Source organism: Erpetoichthys calabaricus, chromosome 2, assembly GCF_900747795.2.
Source record: "Erpetoichthys calabaricus chromosome 2, fErpCal1.3, whole genome shotgun sequence".
NCBI classification, from domain to species: Eukaryota; Metazoa; Chordata; class Cladistia; order Polypteriformes; family Polypteridae; genus Erpetoichthys; species Erpetoichthys calabaricus.
In genome coordinates this window covers 245435734-245463103 of record NC_041395.2, presented here as the reverse complement: position 1 = coordinate 245463103, position 27370 = coordinate 245435734, and the positions used below count along the sequence as shown (strand labels likewise).

The 27370-nt window shown below is 38.0% G+C and overlaps 1 protein-coding gene across 1 annotated transcript; it reads left to right on the top strand.

The window, feature by feature from the left end:
• The first annotated feature begins 389 nt into the window (after window positions 1-389).
• On the top strand, window positions 390-18441 carry bnip3 (BCL2 interacting protein 3). The gene is made up of 6 exons (XM_028795320.2): window positions 390-565; window positions 5134-5305; window positions 14077-14155; window positions 15859-15965; window positions 17792-17941; window positions 18057-18441. The coding sequence occupies exons 1-6, from the start codon at window positions 526-528 to the stop codon at window positions 18100-18102; spliced, it is 594 nt and encodes a 197-aa protein (XP_028651153.1). The 5' UTR covers window positions 390-525; the 3' UTR covers window positions 18103-18441.
• The last annotated feature ends 8929 nt before the right edge of the window (window positions 18442-27370 follow it).

Here is a 27370-nt window from a genome sequence, read left to right as displayed (position 1 = left end):
AAAGTCAACTAAGAAGTGCGAGTCGTAAGAAAAAAATAAATGTTTATAGTACGAGAGTAGCGAAATAACCGAAGTATCTCTATGCGATCGAAAGAAATGAGCGGAAAAAAGAATGAGCTGACTCAACACGTTTCCATTACTGTTCCTTCATTTCAAAGTTATTTTCATTTTTTTACACCTTGTCCTTTGGAAATTGAGGAGATGTTTAATAATTATTTTCGCTACCTAATCCATATCGATGTCAGTTTTCATTTTCGAAATGTCATGTCACTTTAAAAACATTAGAGAACAATTGCAGCCTCTCAACGCCACCCCCACCTCCCCCGCCCCCTTATTTATATTGGTACAGCTAATTGTCAGACCAATCACAAGGCGCTCTGCAGGGTGTCAGCACATACGTCACTGTGTTTATGTCTCGTGCTGCAGTTCTTCATCATAACAAAACAAGTAGGTTGCGAAAGACGTGCGTGGTAGCAGGCTTTTATTTAGTTGTACCCGTAAGACAGAATATCAAGGAGAAGAATTATGACAAACCGAGAAATTAACCCAGACGAGAATTTACAGGGTAAGTTAAGCGATTAGTTGCCTCCTGTTAATAGCGCCTTTAGTCTCGCAACGAAGAGGCCGTTGTTCTGGTAGAACGAGTGTATTCCAGTAGCAAAAGAAAATGCGTTGTTTTTTTCATAAGGACAAGGGGCGACACTTTTCAGTTAACGTTAATATCCATTATTTTGTTTTTCTTTCTTTGACGCTAGTATCTCTTTATTTGTGTACCCTTTCTTTATTTGCGATTTCACGAGTAGCTCAAGTGTCCAGCTTTTTATTGCGCAGCATAAAAGAATTAAAAAAATAAAATCTGTGCCGCTTTTTCACATTCATCAATGTTTGCTCCATCGTACCTGAGATTATAATGTATTCTTAGCCGGAAGCATAATTATTTATCCAATGTAAATTATATTTGTTATAAAGCTTTCGTATGTGGTTTTAATTAGAATTCGGTTCTGTAAAGCGTATTGACTTCGTAGTATTATAAATTTAAAAACTAGATATACTATAATATTTAACTGTTTACTTGTTCTGCCGATAATGTTTGTAGTTTTCTGGCAGTGTATTAAGTTATTTAAAGGCTGTAAGAAGACTCAAATAATTATTACATATGCCACTTTCATAATTTAGGCTGAATACATTATAAATAAAAAGTTATTTTTAGAATGGCTTTTAGTGTTTACAATTTATAGATCATACTTGGATGATTTGGGTTATTCTGCTCTTTTAGAGTCCACAGCGTTTTTGTCTTTTTAGTTGTTCTATGCCTGTGCATCCTATTCTTTAAATCCCCAATCTCCGAGGTTGTTTTGTTGACCCTGAAAACCGTTCAGCAGACCATGATATCACTTCAGGCAGATGACTGATTAGTGAAGCGTGCTTTTTATAGTCATGCTTACTGACATAATGGATCACAAAAATAACAGGAGGGTGACTGTATTCATAAGATTGTAGGCCTTGTCAGCAAGAATTCTTTCTATGATCACTTTAGAAATCAGAAAATTGTTGAACTTAAGCTGTGGGAGCTATCACGTGATTGGAAAATATGCCAGAGTGCAGGATCCTTGGCAAGTTATTTACTGGCCATTTACCACAGATATGTAGACCACAGAGATTGTTACTAAAAAAAAAAAAAGTCAGTTTTTTAATTATATTTTTATATGCTAAACAAGTAGCTCTTTAATGATTTTTCTTTAGTTAGTAGCCTGAATTATAATCCTCATTTTGTTCTTTCTTAATTTAGGTGGATGTACAGTTTGTTGGCTTCATAGAGATAAAAATATGTTCTTGAGGATATTTGTGTTGGTTGTCATAGTGATGTATAGGTTTTTGCCTAATTGCTCCAGCAGACTGAGTTCTAATTGTGGCCTGATTACTGTCTATGTGAGGTTTATGCCGCCTTCCTCTCACATCCTGAAGACCTTCAGGTGACGTTGAATGGTGACATTAAGTCGGCCATGTTTGAGTGTCTACGTGTTTAAGTAAGTGTGCTCTGTGACAGAGTGCCATTCTATCCCTTGAACAGTCCTGCCTTGCACCCAATCACAACAGTCACCCTGAATTGGATAATTAGATTCAGAAAATGGATGGGTGAAAAAATGTGTTGTTTAAAACCCAGACAAGTTTTAATATGAGGGTCAATTCAAGGACTTAAAAACACAGAACATTTTTATATTTATGCATTAATTCGTAATTAATCAGCAGTTGTCTGTTCAGATTAAATTAATTTAACAAATTATTTGGTGCCTGGTCAAGGGCTGTTTCCAGGCCTTTGGCCTGATGCTGCCAAGATCCTTATGTGATCGTTAATTGCATTAAGCCGGTTTATAAATGCTATGCGGTGTAACAAAATATTCTAATGCAGTTTCAGTTGTTCCATACTTTTTGAGTTCTTTCATAACATAACTTTTATTTTTGAAGATTTCTGTTCTGGGAGACTGCCGTGAAAAGGGAAAAAAGATTAATCAAAAGTACACACTTTGTACACTTATTTAACTTCTGTTTTTTATTCACTGTTAAGAAAAGCCAAAAAAAGTAGGGTATGTATCGTGCAAGAATGGTAAAAATGTAGCTTCCTTGTAAACAACTGACAGGATTTGAAAGAGTACTGCAAGGATTATCTTTGCAAATCAAATTTTGCTCAACAGAGGTCCACCAAAAATACATGTCGTAAAGTAACTAATAAAAGGATAGTTATGAATGAGTAGTATTCTGGTTGTGTGTTTTGGGTTAGACAGTTCATTCAGGTTAACGCAAAAGCAACTAAAAGTGTAATGTACAGTGGCAGTTGTCTCGTGACTTAACTACAGCAGGTGTTATCTGAGATTTTTGCCACTTTCACACTACATTCATTCCTCATGTTTAACTCTTCTGGGTGTGTGTCTTAAACGTTTGCTCCATTTCATCTGTCTTGCTTGCTAGAAGTTAAAAGTATTAGTAGTACTAGTAATGTGGGTAGTTTTACATTTGTCCCAGTCAATGTCACTTGTTAACTGTACTGTTAGGTAATGGAAAGATGCAGTATAAATAAAATGTTATTATTGTACAAAATGGCATAAAAGATAAGGAGTGTTAAAGACAATGTAGGGATATTAGGCAAGAGGAGTATGTGAAATAAAACCAGCAACACTGCATGCTGATATGATCATGGGCTTCTTTTTATTAATTGAATGAGATTATACAAAGAGATGATCAATCTGTTTTTATAGTGAATAAAATGACTAGAAATCTAAAAGCCACACTGGATACAAATGTACTTAACAGCGCAACATTAGTTGAGCTCAGGCATATACCCCATGAACATACATGTTGTGTACATTGTTTCATTTTTCTGAAGTGTTGATTAATAGATGGCCACTTGTATGCTGCTGTATATTTACTTAGGAAAAAAAGCTGAATCAGTGTCTCGACAGTGTGAGCCTTTCTTCTCAGTTGAACAAGTATGGAATTTAGAACTATTAGAACATAAATCACAACCACATTAAAAAAAAACAAAAAATAGTCAATTGGCTGCTGTTTAGCAGTCTATGGGCAGTCGACACAAATGAAATTAAACAGTATATGTGCGTAATGTAACTAATTAATTGTGTTTTTTTATATTTGCAAAATGTTTTTTGGCAGCGACATTCTTCAGTTTTAATTGTGCTTGCATTTTGCCATAAAATAACAAAATGATAATCACACTTAAAATCCTTACACTAAAGAAGGTCTGTCATGGTTGTAGTGTTGCTAAGTATTACTAAGGTAAATCTTGCCCAACATTTACCAGTTTTAAAGCAAACTACTCAGTTTGGTTGCAGAGGAGAATAGGAGCAAGTGTGCAGTGTAAAGGGGTATTTGCAATACAAATCTGTTAACCAATAAATTATTGTGGTGATTAAATAACACCCCTGTAATACTGCATATGTTCTTAAGTTGCTTTTTCATTTGAGGGTTGTGGGGAGGTGGCCTGTATTCTGGTAGCAGTAGGCCAAGGCAGGAGCCAGCGTTAAATGTGATGCCAGTCCATTGTAGGACATATTTGTGCATATATCTACTTTGAGTAATACTAGCACAATGTGTTAACCAGTTGATTTAACATTACTTTTTTTGGATTTAAGAGAATGTTTACCTGCATGTGGGAAGAATCTGCAAATCACAAACAGATGATAATTAGGTGGGAATATAATCCAGGGCCATTGGACATGTGTGATTTCAGGACTAATTACTGCACTTTCCAAAGTGATTTTATAGTATTTCTCTATTTTCTGGTGGTGGTTTTTCCATTATGAGGCTGCTAGCATGTAAAGTCTGCCCTGGCTTTTGCAATCTTAAAACGTTTAAAGTGTATCTAGAATATGAATTCTATTACCCTATCCTACACAGTGCATCTAAAAAAAATCAGTTTTTGCAAAAAAAATGTAAAACCTTCCCCTTGCACAACTTTACACATTTGTTCCCCATCACTTGCAATAAGTTATACCTCTAGAAACATTGTGATGTATCTTTTTCATTTTTTTCATAATTCTTTCTTTATTTTCTGTGTGTGACAGTTTCTTCCACCTTTGCTTGTTCTATTATAACTCTTGGTCTGGATAGCTTATTTGACTTTGTAAAATTCTTTTTTTCGGTATTAGGTACATAAATAATTAAAACTAATAGAACGTTTGAGGGAAAAATAAATCAATATTAAAAGGTCTTTTATTGTTAATGCAGAGATACATACAGATTTTTGTTTTTCTACATTTACTTGTTCAGCTTAAGACAGGTAAGGTGGTTAAGCCAGATGGATCCAGTTAATCGCAAGTGGTATTTTTATATTAAGAGCAGCTTTGCAAAAAAAAAACAAACAGCGCCTGAGTAACTGAATAATACCACTGGAAGAGCATTAGGGTCAGAAGTTCACTTTCCCTAAAAGGAAAACCTTTTACAAGATGTATTTGTTTTATGGCAATATGCCCAGAAAAATATTCAACAGAGTGTGTCTCTTAAAGGATGTATCATTTTGATAAGTCTGTGTATATATTAAGTTTTAATACAATGTATACATAAGTATTATTATGCTGTTATTTACACATTAGATTGCTTTAACTCTTTATGTTGAGACAGGTTCTTGGGTGGAGCTTCACTTTAGTAACAATGGAAATGACTTTGCTCCACAAAATGGAAGCCAAGAACAACCCCCAGCTTCAATTGACAGTGGAGATATGGAAAAAATGCTTCTTGATGCCCAGCATGAATCTGGCAGAAGTAGCTCCAGAGGAAGCTCACACTGTGACAGGTGTTACTTTAAATTTCAAATATAAATTTATTAATTTGTTAGGTTGTTTACAAGTTGCAACAAAAGTCTGCTAAAGTTAGGCGTTATGATGGTAAAAAAAATGTATAAGAAACTATCTTTGACTCAAAATATTGAGTCAAAATAACTGCTACATTTGCCCAAGACCTACTTACACCAGAGGACTAAGAACAGCACTTTTTTCATCTTGAAATGTATTTTAGTTAAATTTTCATGCTCCACTTATCTTCTCTCTCTGTTTACACAAGTAATCCTTTAAAACGTGTCACACACAAATCAACAACAGTCTAGGGATTTGACATCGAACTTTACCCAATGGGTCAAAGTAATCATCCAAGTAAAGAACGAAGATCAAGCTCTGAGACTCAAGCTTATTAAAAACTGACATTCTACATGCAGTTGTAGATTTCAGATGCTTTTTAAGTACAAATATCCCCTATACTCAAAACTGCTTAGACTGTTTTTATTATATAGAAAATATGAGGTAAAACTATTCATATTATGAAGAACAATAGATAGATAGATACTTTATTAATCTCAAGGGGAAATTCACATACTCCAGCAGCAGCATACTGATAAAGAAAATATTAAATTAAAGAGTGATTAAAATACAGGTATACAGACGGACAATAACTTTGAATAATGTTAACATTTCCCCCTCCTCCCCCCCTGTCATTGGAACAGGAAGGTGACAGCAGTCTGTCATTGAAGCTGCTCCTCTGTCTGGAGATGACACTGTTTAGTGGATGCAGTGGATTCTCCATTATTGACACGAGCTTTCTCAGTGCCATGGATGTCAAACTGTCCAGCTCTGTGCCTACAATAAAGCCTGCCTTCCTCACCAGTTTGTCCAGGCATGAGGCGTCCCTCTTCTTTATGCTGCCTCCCCAGCATACCACCACGTAGAAGAGGGCGCTCACCACAACCGTCTGATAGATGTTGAAGGACGCCAGCCTTCTAAGGAAGTATAGTCGGCTCTGTCCTTTCTTACACAGAGCATCAGTATTAGCAGTCCAGTCCAATTGATCATCCAGCTGCACTCCCAGGTGTTTATAGGTCTGCACCCTCTGCACACAGTCACCTCTGATGATCACGGGGTCCATGAGGGGCCTGGTCCTCCTAAAATCCACCACCAGCTCCTTGGTTTTGCTGGTGTTCAGGTGTAGGTGGTTTGAGTCGCACCATTTAACAAAGTCCTTGATTAGGTTCCTATACTCCTCCTCCTGCCCACTCCTGATGCAGCCCACGATAGCAGTGTCGTCAGCGAACTTTTGCACGTGGCAGGACTCCGAGTTGTATTGGAAGTCCGATGTATATAGGCTGAACAGGACCGGAGAAAGTACAGTCCCCTGAGGCACTCCTATGTTGCTGACCACAATGTCAGACCTGCAGTTCCCGAGATGCACATACTGAGGTCTGTCTTTAAGATAGTCCACGATCCATGCTACCAGGTATGAATCTACTCCCATCTCTGTCAGCTTGTCCCTAAGGAGCAGAGGTTCAATATTATATAATGAGACAACAAATAACACGATATTTCAAATTACAACATTAAAAAAATGACAGTACTTTATGGATTAGATTTGCCTCCATGTGGATATTTATGGGTGATTCAGATTGCCAAGTTATGGCAAGTTTTATGAAGTTGGTTCAATGTTGGGTTTGTTTTGGTTTGTCTTAGTTTTTCAATTGTTATCCTTTTTTTAAATTAATTCTGTCAAAATGGAACTACATTGATTTCTGAAATTTTGCAAACAAATTATGATTTGTATTAAATAACTTTGTTTGCATAAACGAGGGGGGACCCAAAAATAACCGGAAATATTTTTAAAACGTGTTTAATTTAATTTTCTGTACAAACTACAATTAGTCTCCTTCAAAGTACTCTGCATTGGCGGAAATGCACTTATCTAACCGTTTGTTCCATTGTTCGAAACGTTTTTTAAATTCGTCTGAAGTAATGCCCATTAATGCTCTAGTCGTTTCTTGTTTTACCTCTTCGACGTCAGCAAAATGCCTTCCTTTCAAGTCTTTTTTCATCCGAGGGAACAAACAGAAATCACACGGAGCTAAATCCGGTGAGTAGGGTGGGTGGTTCAGGGTTGTCATACCGTTTCTTGCCAAAAATTGGCGAATGCTGAGAGCAGTGTGAGATGGAGCGTTGTCATGATGAAAGAACCAATCGCCCGACTCCCACAAATCGGGGCGTTTCCTTCTCACACTGTTGCGCAACCTACTTTTACAAAAAAATTCACTGAACACAAGCACAACCTTCCAGACTGATGGCACTTGGCAGACTGACTTGTGAGGAGTGTAACTAGATCGCCCTAGCGGCCCAACCACGTACTACAAGTACCAACCTAACAACAAAATTCCGGTTATTTTTGGCTCCCCCCTCGTAGTATTTCTTTGGAACCCTAGTTTTATTTGTAGTATTTGTGTGATAGATCACCAAAGTGAATACGCAAAACAAACAAAAACAGCCCGTACTAATTCTCAGCTGTGCACCGACAAAGCAAGCTAGGAAAATGGATGGATACAGTTAGCTTTTCAGTATAGTCTGCCCTAAGCAGACAGGAAATCAGGATGGTAACACTCTCTTCCATTACCACAGCAAATAGCCAGAGGGTACCTAAGGACTACTTTTTCAGTAAGATGCTTGACCAACTGCATATCTAGACAACCTCAGATAGAAAACCTAATATAAATTAAGTATGCTGTATGCCAATGATATATCTTAATTTATTAACTCTTTGAGGGCTGAATATTTTTTCCCCAAAGACAGTTTCTGAAAAGCAATGGTTTCACACAGAAATCAATATAAAACATCTGTTGCTGCATGCTGTGGCTGCCTGTTTGCCAAGAATGTGCGGCAGGCTTGCGGCCAGGCTGTCTTTATGTGGCTGGGGCAGCAGTCACGGTCGCAATGCATTGCATTGCAATCTGGTTTCTACCTCTTATCATTGTTAAGTGGCAGTCCTACCTGGCGAACATTGTCAGTACCACGATTAGCTGGGGACCAATCACCTGAAGCTAGAACCTCACATTCATTTTCGATCACTTGTATCAAAATTGGAAGTCATAGTCCAGTTCAGAGATAGTAACGGGCAAAACGTCGACCGTGGAGTATTTTGCTCTACGCATTTGCTTTGATATCTCGCCAGATGTCGGTCCCATTTTGGCTGTTGTTTGCGCCTTGCTATTCACGCAAGCGCAGGAATCTCGGTCAAACCAATGAATCTAACTTTCCTTCTAGCAACGAGAGACCAACTAAAACATAACAGTTGGTTTTGTCACCATTTACAGTCGATTATCATCGTCAACTCGTCCTTTTGACAAAAGTCGACATCAGCCCTGAAAGAGTTAAACACGTATATACACAATTCATTTTATTTCAAGAACATAACATTGCAAACAGTCAAGTCAAACTTATATAACAAATGATTTCATGGTCCAAATAGATAAAAAAAACATCAGAAAGTTAAAGCAGGAAAAATAAAAGACAAAATCTAACAAAACGGAATTCAACTACCACCTGAAAGAAAGAATGAAAGAAGATCCAAGAGCATGGGCAAACATAATTAGGGGGAAAAAAGGAGAACCCCCCCCCCAATAGGAATGGTTATTCTAAAAATGTATTAATATAATCTTGCCATATTTTAGAAAAGTTTTGAACCAATCCTTTGAGCAAGAATTTGACTTTTTTCCAATTTCACATAGTACAGAACATCAGCTTACCCTCTGACTTCTAAACTGAGGGTTGGGATTCTTCCAGTTGAGCAAGATAAGTCTATGTAATGGTAGTGTGGTACTGTTAATTACAAACAGATTGGTCCTTGTCCACTTTAAGCTCATCTGAGTGAACACCAAACACAGCTGGTAATGGGTTACAAGTGATTGTGACACCAAAGCGCTTTGATAAGCATTCAGAGATTTTTGTCCAGTTAATTGTAATATTAAACTGTGGTGGTTATTTTTCTGTTTTTCTAGATTAGTTAAGTAAGTTAATATAGTTATACACTACGTGTAATAAACACTTCACGTGTCAATATTTTTGATTCACTACAAATATCTATATAAATAATTCACTAAGGCAGCCAACCATGGCAGGCAAGACGCAAGACAGAGCCACGCCCACCAACAATTCACTAAGCAGCCGACCATGGCACACAAGACAGAGACCATGGGATACGCACGACAGAGCCCCGCCCACCAACTCTAACCCTCCTCCCGCATCATGGGATCTGCACGACAGAGCCCCGAATGCCAACTCTAACCCTCCTTCCGCATCCACCCTCGCTCTCGAGGCACGCACAGTGCCTGCTCATGTGCCAGCACACAAGACCTCACCAAACACCGTCTCGGTCGCTTTCGTCTCTGCTACAGTCCACATACACCTTTGAGTCACATTGACTTTTCATTGTTCTTTTCGGTTCCGGCTGCTTTTCTATATATAATCCACCAAGTCACCCGACCATGGGATACGCACGCATGCAAGACAGAGCCCCGCCCGCCAATTCTAACCTTCCTCCCGCATCATGGGATACGCACGACAGAGCTCCGCCCGCCAACTCTAACCGTCCTCCCGCGTCATGGGATATGCATGACCATGTCCACCCTCACAAACTGTTTTACACGCTGCATACAGCGATTCCCATCCGCGACAAACATGCTTCTTCTTAGATGGTTCTGCAGGAACGGGGAAAACCTTTGTCTACAAAAACCTGATTCATACCATACTAAGAGCATAGTGTTTTTGTTGGCTTGCCCGCCCGCCTGACTATTACCAGCATTCACTGCAATGTACTGGAGGGTAAAACTATCGCAGCTGCTACCTCACAAACTGTCCTTATTCCCCGGATTTCCCTGTATAACTCACTAAGCAGCCGTCCATGGCACGCAAGACAGAGACCATGGGATACACTAAAAGTAGCCGGAACCGAAAAGAACAATGAAAAGTCAACGTGGCTCAGAGGTGAATGTGGACTGTAGTAGAGACGAAAGCGACTGAGACGGTGTTTGGTGCGGTGTTGCGTGCGGGCACATGAGCATAACGCGGGAGGGAGGGTTAGAGTTGGTGGGCGGGGCTCTGTCGTACGTATCCCGTTTTCAGTCACGAACAATTGTATGTTGCTCTCTCCAGAGTTCCATCTTTTCATTCACTCAGAGTCGTATCCTCAAACCCACCCCATGTGGACAACTGTGTCTTTCAGGAAGTGTTCACCCATTAATAAATAATTATGCGGCGTATGCTACGCCACGGGTTGGCTAGTTTCATATATTCCTTTCACCTTCTGTTTTGATTTGATAAAATTTTATAAAGAATGCATTTTATTATATATGTGGCTTTGCTTTCTTTACTATCACAATTGTTTTCTATAAATTAATGTAATGGTATACTCCCATATTTAAAAAAAATATATATTTTCAACACACAAAATTGTTTGTTGCTTTGCAAAAGTATTTAACCTCAAAAAAACTTTGCTGTAGTACAAAAATACGCATCTTTTAGCAATATTTTCAAATGGCAATTTTAAAGGCAAAGTGAATTATTTGTCAGCAGACAATTTAAACAAAGTTGTAAACTTGTTTGAAAATTTAGACACTAGATTTTAAAATGTGAAATGAAATTTCCCTGATTATAATAGGATAGGATTAGGATATTGTTGTCTTACCAATGACCTCTGCCTTTGCAGCTTTGAACGCAATATTCCATCTTCTGGATAAAAAATAAAGTCTGTTTGGGAATCATTTAGTCATACAGTGAATCCTAAGAATGTGTGTGACCATGAAGACTAAGAGGTAAAGTTGCAGGAAAGTCCAAGGGAATAAAAGTGCAGAATTGCTTGTGATTTGCCAAACCGGTTTTATATAGTAATTTCTACTTGGCACTGATAGAGGCTGGAACAGTGCACAATATTCAGTTATTATTAAACCCATTTAATTCATTTCAGGGGAGTAGGTAGCCAAAACATAGTGTAACATCGGTGGCAAGGCAGGAACAGTATCTGTTTTGTAATGGGGAGAAGTCATTTAGCCGAATGTTCTCCAGTGGGTGTGGGAAATCCCTCAATTACTCTTTGAGGGCCAGACATTTAACTCTAATTTAGTTTATCAATGGTTTAGAGACCATAAAAACAGTTCATGAAGTACTTATCAGTAGCAACTCTTTCTACTTTCAGTTTTTTGGGGATTTTACAAAGTATCTGGTTCTGCTTGTTAAAAGCAGTTTTTTTTAATTGATTGTTAGAAAATGGCATGTGCAGGAAACAAAATATCAAGAAAACTGTCAACTAAAGCTTTACTCACATTGGAAAAGTAGATTCACATATGCTTATTTGACAGTCACGCCTGCCTTCATTTGCTGAGTGTGTTCATTCAGGTTGAGACACAACATAACTAAGGTTACAATGGAAATCGTGTCCCATGCAGCAAGTGTTTATTTACGTCTCCTAAGACATGTGTTAGTGTTTCATTTTAGAGGCTCTTTACATGCTACCATCCCCGGATCGAGAACTGTAGGTATACTTTGCTTATGATTCATCTTGTACTGTATGGTCAAACTATAATTTAAAGGTAATTGATGAGCTTGGAGGGTTAGGAAGCCTATTTGAAGAAAAATAGAAATCTGTGTGCCCTGTAGAAATTTGATGTCATATGTCACACTATAACTACCCAAGAAAGATTCATATGATGTGAACTACACATCACAGCAGGAGTTGGACTTTCCCAAAAACTGCACAGTTTTTGCACAGAGTTTACAAACCATTTCTACACTTCTTTTAAATGTTCAGTTTAACTTTCTAAGCTTAACTATTTATTTTAGAATGATAATTGGAAGGGCAATTTGGAGTAAAACCTGGACTGGAAGAAAATTAGTTTATAAAACAATAATTTGATTCTAGAATCCATTTGTGACACAGTGGATGTTTGAAAAAACCTCTTTCAAAAAAAAATATTGTCTTTTTTCACCAAAGTTAGTCTCTCAGCAGACCATAAGCTTAAGCTCACTTGCAAATCTTTTTATTTTTGGTAATGTTTAGTATACTAGTGTACCGCAACCCAAAGACTGGTACAGGCACAATCCAGAAAGTACCAAGAATGTTTTGTGGAGGTAGGGCAGCATACTAAGCCATCCATGCTGTGTTCCAGTTCAGGAAAGTCTGAATATGTATGTTTGTTCTCAAACCAAAGCGATATTACATCAGTGTTAGTATTTTTTTTTTACACTAGATGAGCGTGCAAATTTAAATTGCCTAAAGAAGTGAAGTCCACCTAGCTGGTCCACTACTCATCTCCTTAGAATTTTGTAAATTAGGAAAAAAAAAAAAAAAAAACAGTTTTTCTTACAGTAGTGGTTTCACTATTAGGCTAAGTGACTTCCACATTTCCCCTGACATGGACAGCAGTTGCTGCATTGTGAAAAGTGCTTAGAGGGATAACGTCTATCTTGTCGTTCTACTAGACTTTAATCATTTTGACACACGCTTACTCACTAAATTCACCAGGCATGTCACGGCGGTTCAGTCGTACGGTGCCGTATGCATCAGTTTCACTATCAGTGTCAATGTCTGTTAACTAATTCACACAGTTATCACTATTGCTTGATTCAACTAGTGGTTCAGCTTCAGTTTGTTCTAAAACTGGCTTTACACGCCATCATTCTGTTTTGGTTGAGGGCCCCACCCCACTCATGAATATTTATGAGTTGCCTTAGAGTGGCAACACGCATAGAAATAGTTATGGTTTTTTGCAGCACAATGTTATTTTAGCCAACATGAGAACACTGTCCTAAAAGTTATTTGGGATTTACACTGTTAACTGGACTGTTGAATGTCATCCACAGTTTGACTTGGGCTTAACTGTAATTACAATGAAGCCAAGGAGGTTAATTATGTGGAGTATTACAGCACTTTAATTAACAAGATGAAATAGTATTAATTACAATGTGACCTGTTCATACTGTACTAGATAGACATCAGACCCCGATAAGTTTAAACCTACAACAAAATTAAATGTTATGCATAAAGTAAGATTAGCACTTAACAGACTGAAGAGCGCTAGGATTTTTCTGTGTTATAAAATTGGAACAGATAAATCCAAGAAAGTCTGGACAGCGTTGAATACACCTGAAAAAAAATAAAGGTATAGTGGTACAGTGAAGTGTGTCTTTTAGGATGATAAGGTGAGATAGTATACTAAAAGTGTGAAAAAAACAGTATAATAATAAGGGATAATTATTTTATCTGGAATAATTAAAACAGAGGCAGTCAAAATTCAAGAGGATTTCAATAAAATGGTAAAATAGATAAAAATTATAAAGTATGAATTTGAGAACAAACCCAAAAATGGAAGTGGGCATATCTAGTACCACATACAGTTAAGATCTAATCCTAAGTAGATGTTAGAGAGTCTGAGTTTAAAGAGGTATATATATATATATATATGGTTGAAATAGTTTTACTGTCAAATAAATGCAAAGAGTACGCGACATATATATATAATATAATATATGCTGGTAAGGTTTTCATTGTAGAACTCTGAGTGAAAATTTCTCTGTATTGAATTAAAACTGGTGATTTTTTGAGAATAAGCTTATCTTTTTTTGATAGGGCAGTTAAGGTAATACTTTGTAAACAAAGTGTTTTGAGAAAAAATAATTAATTTTGTGATTTAAAAAATTAATTTCTTCTTAAAATCACTGTATATACTTCATTTTTATTGATAAATGAATGTTCTTTCTTTTAATTCAGTCCACCAAGATCACAAACTCCACTTCATCTCCGCAGAGGTTCAGAAGTTCCCAGCAGTGGTGAGAAAAACAGCTCTCAGGTAGAAGAAATTTTGCCTAAGAAAATGTGTCTATGTTTATGTATTGGAATATAAATGCATGCAAGTAAGTGCAAATGTCAAATTACAGTAATTATAATGTTTACAGTGGCAAGGTTAGTGTACAAAAATGTGAGAAGTGCCAGTAGGTTACAGTAGTAGCCTTTGAGGACAATTATTTAATCTGGAATATTTCAAAAGAGGTGTATTTCTCTCTATTATAATAAAAAAAATCCCTCAACGAGACAAGACTTTTTGGAAGGTTTTTTCAAGTCCTGCAAGTTGAGACCTTGGCTATGAGATTTTTTCAGGTCCTGCCCTCCTCTCAACCATTTTCAACCATGCACATGGTAATCTCACTTCTCATTCATGTGAATGCTTTTGTCAGACACACTTCCTGCACTCTCAGATCTTATAAATTTTAACGTTTTCCTCACTTTAAGTTCCCAAAAGAAGATGTATTATGTCCAAATCTTATTGAAGAATTTCATCACAAAGGGTTGTCAACAGAAAAAATGAGTACACGGGCAATCCTAGCAGTGAGAAACGATGAAGTTAAACAAATTAACGCCAAACATGAAAACCGGTTTTACGGCAAATTGGTGAAGTGTGTATCAATAGACTATGCTGAAACAGTTGGTGGTGACCATGCAGAAGATGAAAACACCAACTTGCAATATCCCGAAGAATATCTACAACCGTTAACACCATCTGGTCTTCCAACGCACAAATTACTGTAGAAAGTTGGATGTATCCAAGAAAGGTAATGTAGTACATCTTCCACGGATAACGTTACACAACAAAGGAGATCTTGATATGCCATTCATATTAAAACCTTAACAGTTTCCAGTTAGAATAGCTTTGCAAAGACAATTAACAAATCTCAGAGCCAAACATGTGAAAAAGTAATTTTATTTAATAGAGAGAAAGAAATGGAATTCAATCACGGGCAGTTATATGTTGCGTTGTCACGATGAAAGTCCAAACACAGAATCAAAATTCAATGCGATATTGATAATTTAATTCAAAAAATTTTATACCGAAGTTTTACAGTAAAAGTGTAAGTTTAAAAAGTATTTGAGTGTTAATTTCAAAGCCAAACAGAACAAAATCGTATTATCAATGAATTACTCTCACGCAACATGAAACAATTTACTATCAACTTATTACGTTTTACTCAATTTAAAATGGTTAATTTCTGACTGTAATGTAAAATAGTTCTATTATGCATACGTAACAATTCCCATGAAAATAAAAATTTGTTTAAATTCTACCACCGCATCCCCATGTGCGAGCGACAGAACTACAAAGAGGCTAGCGCGTAACACAGGCATGGGGGTTGGCGAGCAAAGCGAGCAGGGGGCAACGCCCCCTAGTATTAATATAAAAAAAAACAACTAAGTAGCCTGAATTTATTTCTGGGTCATGTGAGGGTGGAGCCCATCTTGGCAGCCCTGGACAAGCACTTCTTCCATTGCCAGTTCACTCACACAAGTGTGCACACAATCACACACTGCCAGTCTGCAGTCGTCAGCACCTGTGTTTTATTATACGTTCTTGCCTAAGACAATGTAACAAATGCACTTTGTAGTATTCTTTGAATTAGAATTGTTGTAAATAGGCCTTGATATGTTTGTATTTGTTACATAGTGACTTGTAGTTCTTGTTCTTTTTAATTGAGACTTGTTGGTTGTTTATTTGTTTAGTCCGAGGAAGATTATCTTGAAAGAAGAAAAGAAGTGGAACACTTAATGAAAAGAAATTCTGATTGGATTTGGGACTGGTCAAGTCGTCCAGAAAATGTTCCACCAAAGTCAGTATTTATTTAATACTGTATCTAGGATAATTTTAATACATTTACAAAATGTTTTTTGAACCAAATTAAATAAATTATTAAAAATGAGTAAAAAATAAAATGTATTTTTAGAGTTGTAAAAGTTTTAAATGCTAGCTGTAAGGGTACTTGTTGTTTTCATTGTGAAGTGTTGCAGTGTAAGCTTATAGGCTCATTATCCTCACATGAACAGAGTACAATGAAATAAATTCTTATGGGCAGGCAGGGTCTCCACGTTTTAAAAATGTCAATATGAAGTATAGGGAACATGAAATTGATAAGAATCATTAGATATACCGACTTCATTCTTAAAATAATCAAGTTGTGCTGCTTTCTTTAGGACTCCTCATTCAGAGATAACATTACAGTTTCACATTTGCAACAGCCTGCTAGTTGTTCTTATGTCTACTAGTTCTGTACAAAACATGATGCTGTGAAAGCCTGCTAATTACAATGTCAGTACAGTATATAGTGGATTCAGACCTCTTCACTTTCTGCACACTCTGTTGTAGTTTTAATTTTAAATTGATAACATTTATCATTTTTGCCCATCAGTCTATACTCTAGGGTAGCGTAGTGGTAGCGCTGCTGCCTCGCAGTTAGGAGACCCGGGTTCGCTTCCCAGGTCCTCCCTGCATGGAGTTTGCATGTTCTCCCCATGTCTGCGTGGGTTTCCTCCTGGTGCTCCGGTTTCCTCTCACAGTCCAAAGACATGCAGGTTAGGTGCATTGGCGATCCTAAGTTATCCCTAGTGTGTGCTTGGTGTGTGTGTATATGTGTTCCCTGCAGTGGGCTGGTGCCCTGTTTTGGCTGGCATTAGCTGCAGTAGACCCCCGTGACCCTGTAATTAGGATATAGCGGGTTGGATAATGGATGGATGGAATCTATACTCTGTAATCCATATTGACAAACTGAAAACATGCTGTCAGAAAGGTTTGAATTTTTTTTTATAACATATCAAAACCTGAAAATTTTCATCCAGGTATTCAGACCCTTAATTTTTGTCTCATCGAGCCAGAGTCCTTTAAATGGTATTTGGCAAACACCAAGCTGGCTGTCGAATGCCTTTTATTCAGGAGTGGCTTCCATCTAACCACACTACCATAGGTGCTTGATTGATGGGAGTGCTGCCAAGAAGGTCATCCTTCTGACAGGATCTCCCATCTCAGCAGTGGACTTCTAAAGTTCTGTTTCTGGGTTCTTGGTCACCCCTCGGACCAGGGCCCTTGTTGCATGGTTACTCAGTTTGGCCAGTCAGCCAGCTCTAGGAAGCAATTGTGCTCCTGGGAACAGGCAAAGCTTTGTTTGGGCGTTACTCCCTTGGCCTGATCTATGCCTCGCCACAATTTGATCGCAGAGTTCTCAGACTTCATGGCTTGGTTTTTGCCCTGACATGCAGTGTGAATTATGAGATTTTAAATAAAACGGGTGGGTGCCATCTAAATTATGTCCAGTCAATTCATTTTGTTTACAGGTGGACTGCAGTCAAGTTCTAGACCCCTCTCAAAGATTATTAAGGCAAGCAAGATAATTTGTACTGCCACAGCAAAGGGTCTGAATGCTTATATAAATGAGATGTTCATTTTTGATTTTTAAAAATTTGCAAACTTTTCAGCAAATATGTTTTTACTTTGTCATTATGGGTTATCGAGTAGATTGATTGGGAAATGTATCCCTCTGCAATTAAATCTGCAACACAATAATGTCTGCAGAAAGTGAATGGGTCTGAATATTTCCTGAATCCGCAAGTGTTTAAAAGTTGCATGGTATGAAGATATTTTATCATTTTTTCTTTCCCCCCGCAGAGAATTTCTGCTTAGGCACCCAAAACGGTCAGCATCCCTTAGCATGAGGAATACAAGTGTTATGAAGAAAGGTGGTGTGTTTTCAGCTGAATTTTTGAAAGTGTTTCTTCCATCTTTACTCATTTCTCATATACTTGCTGTCGGCTTGGGGTAAGTTAATGTAGTTCTGAAATGTAACTAATACTGATTAATAAAATAAGCATTATGTCAGAGATCTGACAAGCTATGGCTGTAATCGAAAACATGATTGCATTTCTTCTTCAAGGATCTATATTGGAAGACGTCTAACAACATCAGCCAGCACTTTCTGAATAGTCTCTCCTGGCATTATCATATGATCTTGGCCCACCACCAACCACAGTTCTTGCTAAACACAGGCGGAATTTATCCTGAAAGTGCTCAGTGCTGCATAACCGGATCGCAAGGAAGGGCTAATGTAAATGTAAATTTCTCCTTTTGTTTCAAATACAACTGTGCATCTTTTATAGCGTATTTTCTGGTAGCTAGGTGTAGTAAAACCATAAAATGTGAATGACTTTAATGAAACCCGTTGTTCTTTAGTAAGTATGCATTAAGCTGTGTTGTGATTGTTATAACTGGAACATGAATAAAACCGGTCTGTAACCTTTAAATTTTGAAGCTGAAGTAAAGTAAAAAAAGAAACTGTATATATCTATGTATTGAGCAGTAAACCTCTAGTGAATGTGTAAGTATTACATATTATTAAAGATCTTGTTAAACAGGATTTAAAAAATAATTTCAATCTCATTGTTTCAAAGAATTTATTTCTGGACAATATGGATGTATTCTTTTTATATTTAGATTTTTTATGATGATTTACTGATGATATTGTTAGTATTGCATGTATAATTTAAACTTGAAAAATAAATCATTTGACTATTTGTGTGTGTCATTTTTGGAATGATTCTGTACTATTTGAACTTGCTACTTAATTTCATTTTTATTTTTAAGTGAATATTCTGCGGCATCTTAAGTAAGTAAAATCACTTTATTCATGTTTAGATACACTATCGGTTCATAGCTTTAGAACAACCCTTTTCCCTGCTTTTATTGAATAAGCTGAAATAGTACAAAAATAAGCAGTGAACTGCCAGATTTAGCAACACGCAAAGCCTGCAGAGCTCCTTGTGACCTTAAACTGGGAGGGTAACGAGATGTGGGCAGTTGAGAGTGCTTATTGACACACTTTGTAATATCGAGTGATCTATGGCGGAGTGGTGGCTCTGAGGCTAAGGAGCTGCGCTGGTATCCCGAAGGTTGCCGGTTCGAATCCCCGTCACTGCCAAAAGGCCACTGCTCTGCTGGGCCCTTGAGCAAGGCCCTTAACCTGTAATTGCTCCAGGGGCGCTGTACAATGGCTGACCCTGCGCTCTGACCCCAAGGGGTATGCGAAAACTACCAAATTCCTAATACTGTACAAGAAATTGTATAAAGAACAAAAACAAAAAATCTGCAGTTCGCACCACCAGCCCCTGTGCAACTGGGAGGAACCGCCAAGCTCCATACAGACCCTGAGCTGAGCAGGCTAGCAATCAAATGTGAGCTCATGGCCCAGTGTGACAGGAACACTGGCTGTGCATTCTGCCAATATTAAAACATCAGCATTAATAAACAGATTAAAACTAAACGTATACATGCGACGCTGGCTTGTTTGACATCATTGATTGCATGTATGTGTCTGCGTTGTCTGTGATAACTTACCCATGTATCTATATCTGTGTGACATAAGGCTGATCCTCCAGCCAGCATGGCATGAGTAAACATCTGTAGCACTGTGAACAAACACACTTATCAATTTAAGCTGATCTGAATGCCAGACATTACTATATTAATGATAATAATATGTTTAAAACATCAAAGTCTGACTTCAAAACTTTTTTTGCATATATCGGAGGTGGTGAGCAACTATAGGCACGAGTTTTAATAAATTGGAAGCGTGGAATACAGTTGCATTTTTTTAATAGCTTCTACTTGAAGTTTGGTTAAAAACTGCCACTCACTGATTGACTGTCACTTATGGGCAGTGAAATCCTCAGAAGTTGTCACTGGCAAATGACGAGACTTCGATATTCATTCTCGGTACTGACAGATGCCTGAAAATGACCAACTGAGGCCCCAGAATACACCAACAGACTCCGACAGCAGCAGCGAGGGGTACTTTGACACACGCACAAATCAGTGTTCTTTTCTAAAATAGTTACTGCCGTGAAGCTCGTAAGGAGTATACCTGCAACTGCACACACAAATCAAACTTACAAAAAAAAAGAGTTCTGTTTTTATTTTCTTATATTCATTTAGTTCTGGTGTATTAGACATTTTTAGGTTCATTTTTATTTTAGTTTTAGTAAACAGAATTACTTTTTCAAGAACGAGATGTTTCATTTTAGTTCTTGTTCAAAGGAAAACAAAGCCGTTAATACATATGCGTCTTCCTGGGGTAGATTGCTTTTTAAATTGTAGTAACTCAGCTGCTTGCCTTGGACTTCAGAATGTAACACAAACATCAGAATAGCAAGTAACTAGAAATACATGATGCAGGAAGTGATTTAAATTTATAAAGATAATTCTATGTCTAAACATTGTGAGGCAAATTAATAGGAACTAGAAACACCTGAATGTACGATTCTCATGAAACACAGCACTCCAGGTCACGTCACTGATGCTGCCACGGTGTCCCTCATTACAGGTCAATGTGCCATGTTCATGTGTGGTGCGTGTGCAGCTGTTATTTTTTGGGAATCACATTGGAGAGGAAGCCTGCACCTCCTGTATACGACTGTGTGTGGCGCTTCAAGTGACTGACTTGCGTTTTCGATGCTCGTGTCATGTGGTTAACGTCTTATTTTAGCTTGTGCACTTTGTTTGGTGACCAGAGTGTAGGACTTTTACAATTCATTTCACCGTCAGCGCTGCATGCTTGTGTGGCAGTTGTTTTCCTAATCGGTATTGCGTACTGCCTTGTGTTATCATGCAGTGGATGCACATGTTTGCGTCAAACAGTCACGCAGCTTGTGAAATGTTATTACCTGTTGGGATGCATGGACAGCAGTAGTTTTCCTGGCAGTCATGGCACATGCCCACGCCTTTTGGGTTCTTCTCACGGCAAGCAAAGCCCCACAATATGGGCGAGGGAAGCCCACACCTCCAATTCTAGGCTTTCATTACACACGTCACATTGAAAGCTCTCACTTAAAAGTGTAATTGAGGGTCAAAGTCCAGTGGTTCGTGAGTTTTTGTGTGACAGATGGACAGCAACTAGCATTTACATAAGCCTTAACCATGACGTTAAATATACAACCATATCAAACGACATCGATTTTAACATTTCAACACCTGCACTTGAAAGGTTTCTCACACGGCTTAAATATTTTTTGTGAACATTTTTTTATAATAATAATGCCTAATAAATTACCAAGTATGAAGAGCAATACAACCTTGGGTGGAGGAAAAAAGTTAAACCTATGTTTGCCCCAAATTCCTGCCTACAAATGCAAATCTCAAAACAAAACTGGGACCAAAGACGCACTTAAGAGAGACAAATGAGTGAAAACAAAGAGAAAAGAAATATTCTCATGGGTGAGTTTTATATATGAAAATAAGTATATAAATTAATATACTTTCAGGATGTTGACCACCCTCCTCCACAATTCTAGGCAGTTGCCTCTCTCAAGATGATCAACTGATGTATCAACTATGTCACCAAGATGCAGATTTCCTGTAATTTGAGGGTGGCTCCAGGGTGATTTGCTTTTTGTCACACAAATCTTTTTTGCGTATACGGTGAAGGAGTCTGTGGTGGTGTCTTTGCCCCAGTGTGTTTGTTGATGGGGAAATTGGTTGACCAAGCACTCATGTGCAGACATGATCATCCATCCATCCATCCATTTTCCAACCCGCTGAATCCGAACACAGGGTCACGGGGGTCTGCTGGAGCCAATCCCAGCCAACACAGGGCACAAGGCAGGAAACAATCCTGGGCAGGGTGCCAACCCACCGCAGCAGACATGATCACCTCAGCCTGTTTCCTCATTAACAAACTGTGGGTCATTGTCATGGCACCTACACCTGTAAGGAATAAAGAGCCTGGAGAAATCAAATGGTTGGGTAGCATGAATGGAAAGGAAAGAAACAGAATTGGTGGGGAGCCATTGGTGAGGTGTTCCATTGTCAAGAGCAGGAGTGATCAAAAAGCTCTAAGAAAACTTCATCATGGGACCTACAGGTAGCTCGTACCACTGTTGATGTCAAATTACACGAGACTACCATTAGAAAGACTGTGCAAATTAGATCTATATGGGAGGTGTGCAAAGACGAAAGTCTTCTCTGTCCAAAAAGAACTAAAAGTTTGCCCATGAGCACATGGGCAAAGACCAAGACATCTGGAACAATATGCTGTACCCAGATGGGGCAAAGAGTGTTATTTGGCCACAGTACCAGAACACGTTTGGCAAACACCAAAGACAGCATTTGACTAGAAGAACCTAATACCAACTTCAAAGCATGGAGGAAATATTGCAGTTTGGGACTGTTTTGCTACATCAGGGCCTGGGCAGCTCATCCATCACGGAATCCACTATGAATTCTTCATTGTACCAGAAGGCACTTGAGGATAATGTGAAACAATGACAGAAGCTCAAATGAAAGTTGCCCTTGCAACCCAACAATGACCCTAAACATACCAGTAAAGCCACCAAATAAATGGAGGGTTCCGGAATGGCAACCCAAATCCCAGATCTAAACCTCCTCAAGATGCTATGGGAGGGGGATTTGAAATGGGTTGTGCACACAAGACAGCCCCAAGGAGTAAGAAAACTTGCGCACAGTTGGTGTCAGAGACTCCTAGACAAGTAATTGAAATGTCTACTTGAGGAGCACAAACGTAGACATTTTCTACAGATAGTAATGGCACTGCTGTTCTTTTAATGGAATACATTATTGCAAAATCAATTTTTCCCCACCAATCACATCACCTTTACCTAAAGATACTGTTAAAATAAAGATCAACTCTTCATCTGTCCACATGTTGACAGTTCATGGAGTGTATTTGCTTCTTCACTACTGTAGGAGAGTGTGGCATGCACTCTCCAAGGTTACATCTTGTCCTGTATCTCTTGTTGCCAATAGGCTCTGTTTCGACTCATCCCCATAGCGAATGTGAACTACTAGGATCATGACAACATCTGTCTATGGTTGTTCACGACTACCATAGGTCTCGTTTTGCATTTTCTGCTGCAGGAACAAACCTTTAATTGGAATGTGAATGGTATGTGAAAATGGCTAAATGTATGAATGAAGAAAGCAAATGGAAAAATGTCATGTGTGATATGGATAAAGGATTTGGGTTTTGTAACAGACATCAGTTACTGCTGTTGCTAGTTAGTTGTTCCACAGCAACACAATCTAAACAGGACTGGCATCCCTTCCAGATTGCCTCCTGATTTGAATTGTGCTCAAAGGATTGATGGAAGCCTCTGCTTAGAGAAGTGATTAGAGTGAACTTTTCAGTAAAAGATTAAATAAAAACCTCATCATGGAAGGACATTGAGGGGTAAAGTCCTGATCAGCAAGGGAATGACTTAATGGGGTGTCTAGATGAAGTCAGCAGTGGGACGGTGCGGCCATCATGTTAAATGCTGTGGCTGTGCCATTCAAGTAGTTTTCTCTTATCTTGACCTAAAAAATCTAAAATCAGATTTCATATAAGGCCATTGTCCAAACAGAACTAAAAAAAGTTTTTTCCCCCTCAGTCCTGCAGCATATTATTTATTGTGTTTGTTTGTCTTCTTGCCATTTCTATCATAAAAAGATATTTACAGTAATCCCTCCTCCATCGCGGGGGTTGCGTTCCAGAGCCACCCGCGAAATAAGAAAATCCACGAAGTAGAAACCATATGTTTATATGGTTATTTTTATATTGTCATGCTTGGGTCACAGATTTGCGCAGAAACACAGGAGGTTGTAGAGAGACAGGAACGTTATTCAAACACTGCAAACAAACATTTGTCTCTTTTTCAAAAGTTTAAACTGTGCTCCATGACAAGACAGAGATGACAGTTCTGTCTCACAATTAAAAGAATGCAAACATATCTTCCTCTTCAAAGGAGTGCGAGTCAGGAGCAGAGTCTGTCAGAGAGAGAGACAAAAGCAAACAAATCAATAGGGCTGTTTGGCTTTTAAGTATGCGAAGCACCGCAGCACAAAGCTGTTGAAGGCGGCAGCTCACACCCCCTCGTCAGGAGCAGAGAGAGAGTGAGAGACACAGAGTTTGTTTTTCAATCAAAAATCAATACGTGCCCTTCGAGCTTTTAAGTATGCGAAGCACCGTGCAGCATGTCCTTTCAGGAAGCAGCTGCACAAAAGATAGCAACGTGAAGATAATCTTTCAGCATTTTTAGACGAGCGTCCGTATCGTCTAGGTGTGCGAACAGCCCCCCTGCTCACACCCCCTAAGTCAGGATCACAGAAAGTCAGCGCAAGAGAGAGAGAAAAGTAAGCTGGGTAGCTCCTCAGCCATCTGCCAATAGCGTCCCTTGTATGAAATCAACTGGGCAAACCAACTGAGGAAGCATGTACCAGAAATTAAAAGACCCATTGTCCGCAGAAATCCGCGAACCAGCAAAAAATCCACGATATATATTTAAATATGCTTACATATAAAATCCGCGATGGAGTGAAGCCGCGAAAGGCGAAGCGCGATATAGCGAGGGATCACTGTATTTCAAACATTGACTCATCACATTAGGAAGAAAGCCAAGTATAAATTTGCAGAAGTGGGGGTTTAGAGAAACTTGACCTACATCTGTCATCCCGCCATTCTTCATTGAACCCACTGGATCAAGTCCAGAGTCATAGCAGCATGAAGCAAGTCCAGAAGGTACCAACGAGGTAGCATGCATGTGTCTTGAGTAAAAGTAAATTCACGGGAGCAGCTACTGCACTGTACAAGTCACAGGCTTAGATGGGGAGAGGGAGGGGAATTGTGTTTTACCAATATGCTCCAATTTCATGAGGAAGTAGCAAAACCATTTGTCCTCAGACACACAAGACTATTTGTCATGATTTTTAAAACGTTTTTGATACCAAAAAAAAACACACATGGCAGGCTAGTGATAAAACTAAAGACGTGGGAGGCACAAATAATGGATGCGGGAAAAACTGGGTCAAACACAGAAAGTAAATGGTTATGGTACAAATGACATTTTCTGTATTATGTAGTTTTAAAAGTGGGGTCGCCCAGGGAGAAGTACTGGGGCCACCACACCCTTTATGTTAGAGAAAAAAATGAAAATGAAACACCTTTACAACATTTGCTGATTGCACCAAACTAGGTGGAATAGAAGATACCCATAAATGGCCAGTGAGTTCATGTTATTACTCTACATAAAGCCACTCCAATCAAGGCTCACTATGTGTTGTGATTACAAAAAGTCCCAAAGAAAGAAAGACTATGATGGGGGAATAAAAAGAAAACCACTGTGTCCGAAAAGTTATTTTGCCAAAGTTTTTTGTTTGGTGGTGCTAGGTGGCAAAATAATTCTGCTTATGAATCAAAAGCTTGGCAGGAATTGGCTGTTAATTTTGCATCAGATAAACTGTTCAAGTCAAACACATGGTTCAATGTGCTCCACAGCAACTAAAGCTTGAAGGTGCGGTATTACTTTGAGATTAGACCCAAGCAGAATAAACACAAACAGTATTATGGATTTTAGAAATTAAAGAAGCAGACAGGACTGATGTCACCTCTTAGCCTAGCAATCACATTAGTAAATGATGTCAACTGGACACCTTCTCTTGGTCTACTTAAACCACCAGTATTACTTCACACTATGAGGAACTAACATCAAGACATTTTTGTCACACATTTGCCTACCAGAACAGAGTTCAATTCTGTTTTTACAGGTTATTTCTCACATAAAATACCACACTTTTTAATATTTAGCCAGCTCTTCTACTAATTTGATATTTTATGCATAAAGAGTAAAAAGAGAAACCATCTGGGAACAGTTCAACAGAATACAGGCTCAGTGTACTTAGACATATTTACAATAGAATGACAGTAAATTATTAAACCATACAATATTTGTATGTATAAACACCAATCATTAAACATAAAACCATAACTTCATTAGTCTCTGTAATTAAAACAAACATGCTGATGCAAAGAAACAACATGGGAGACATAGTCAGCTTTATACAAAAAGCCAACTAAGGACTTGTTTGAGAACTACAGTTGCCACTTGATGCTTACTTCTTCAAACAACTCTAAAGAGGGCAAGGAGCATTAAGGTCTGAACAAAAAAGTGAACAAAACTGAACACTTTATAATAGCCAAGAGTTCCACAAATACACAGTAAATCATGTAAACTGTGACCTTAAATTGCCCACGTTCACCAAGTGCTATTCATCATTGCAAATATAAAAAATACAAAAGCAAATGCTACGAGTTTTGAAGAAACAAGAAAATATGCCATGTGAACATAAACTTTCCCACAAGATTTAACAAAATTAATTTGTAATTATTACAAAATATTTATCTGGCAGAAATCCACTTCATATTTCTGGGACATTTTTAAGGTCACATCCAAAGTTTAATTTGAAAATTAAAAATCTCTACTGTTAGTGATCCTTGTACCAAAGACTCTGAAGTGTGTCATTATATATGTGTAAAATGGGAAAGCCTATATAATATTCTATTAGGCATGAGAAGCTTCTCAAATAAGGAAGGAATTTTTAAAGATTTGTAAGCAGTAATTAATATTTTATGAATTTTGGGAAAATAATGGAAAGAACACAAAAATAACACCTGAAAAAAAACATACTGATGTGTACCGTATAACGCTGACCTATGGATACATTTTAAAACATTTTTCCTGACAAGCGACATGCAAAATGAATTAAAAAGTGGAGCCTAGGCAATACTTTAAATGCTGGAAAACAGAATGATCAACTACTGACAAAGACAGATTTAAAGAAATAACCAATGAGCGCATAAGCAGTAAAACATCCCCATAAACTTTCTAAACCTACACAACTCCACAAATACTTGTAAAAGGAATGTAAACTCTTGCAATTAACACATTTTGGTTCTATTTGTTGGGAGGAGCAAGTCTGTTAAACATTATACAAACTTCTACGTAAAATTATGGGCTCTGCCACTAGATTATAGCAATACAGGCTATTATAACATATGGTCAACTTGTTTCTTGGCACTGATTTTAATTAAACAGATGTTTACATATTGAATAATCCATCCACGTATAGGGCTTCTGGGGTTCAAGGTTTACTTCAGAGTTTCAGGAATAAAGTACTAATCCCAATTATTTTTGAGTTACCAATCAACCTAAATGTATATCTTTGGGATAAGGGAGAAAAATCAATGCAGCCTCATGTACAATGGCTAAAGTCCACACACTTGAATTCAAACCCCCAGACGTACGAGGTAGCAGCTCTAACCACTGTGTTACCTGGCATTTATTTTGCACTAACAGGAGAATGAATACATATTCCTTTGCCAACATTCATTGTTTAAATGGATCATATATTTGTAAATTCCTCTTT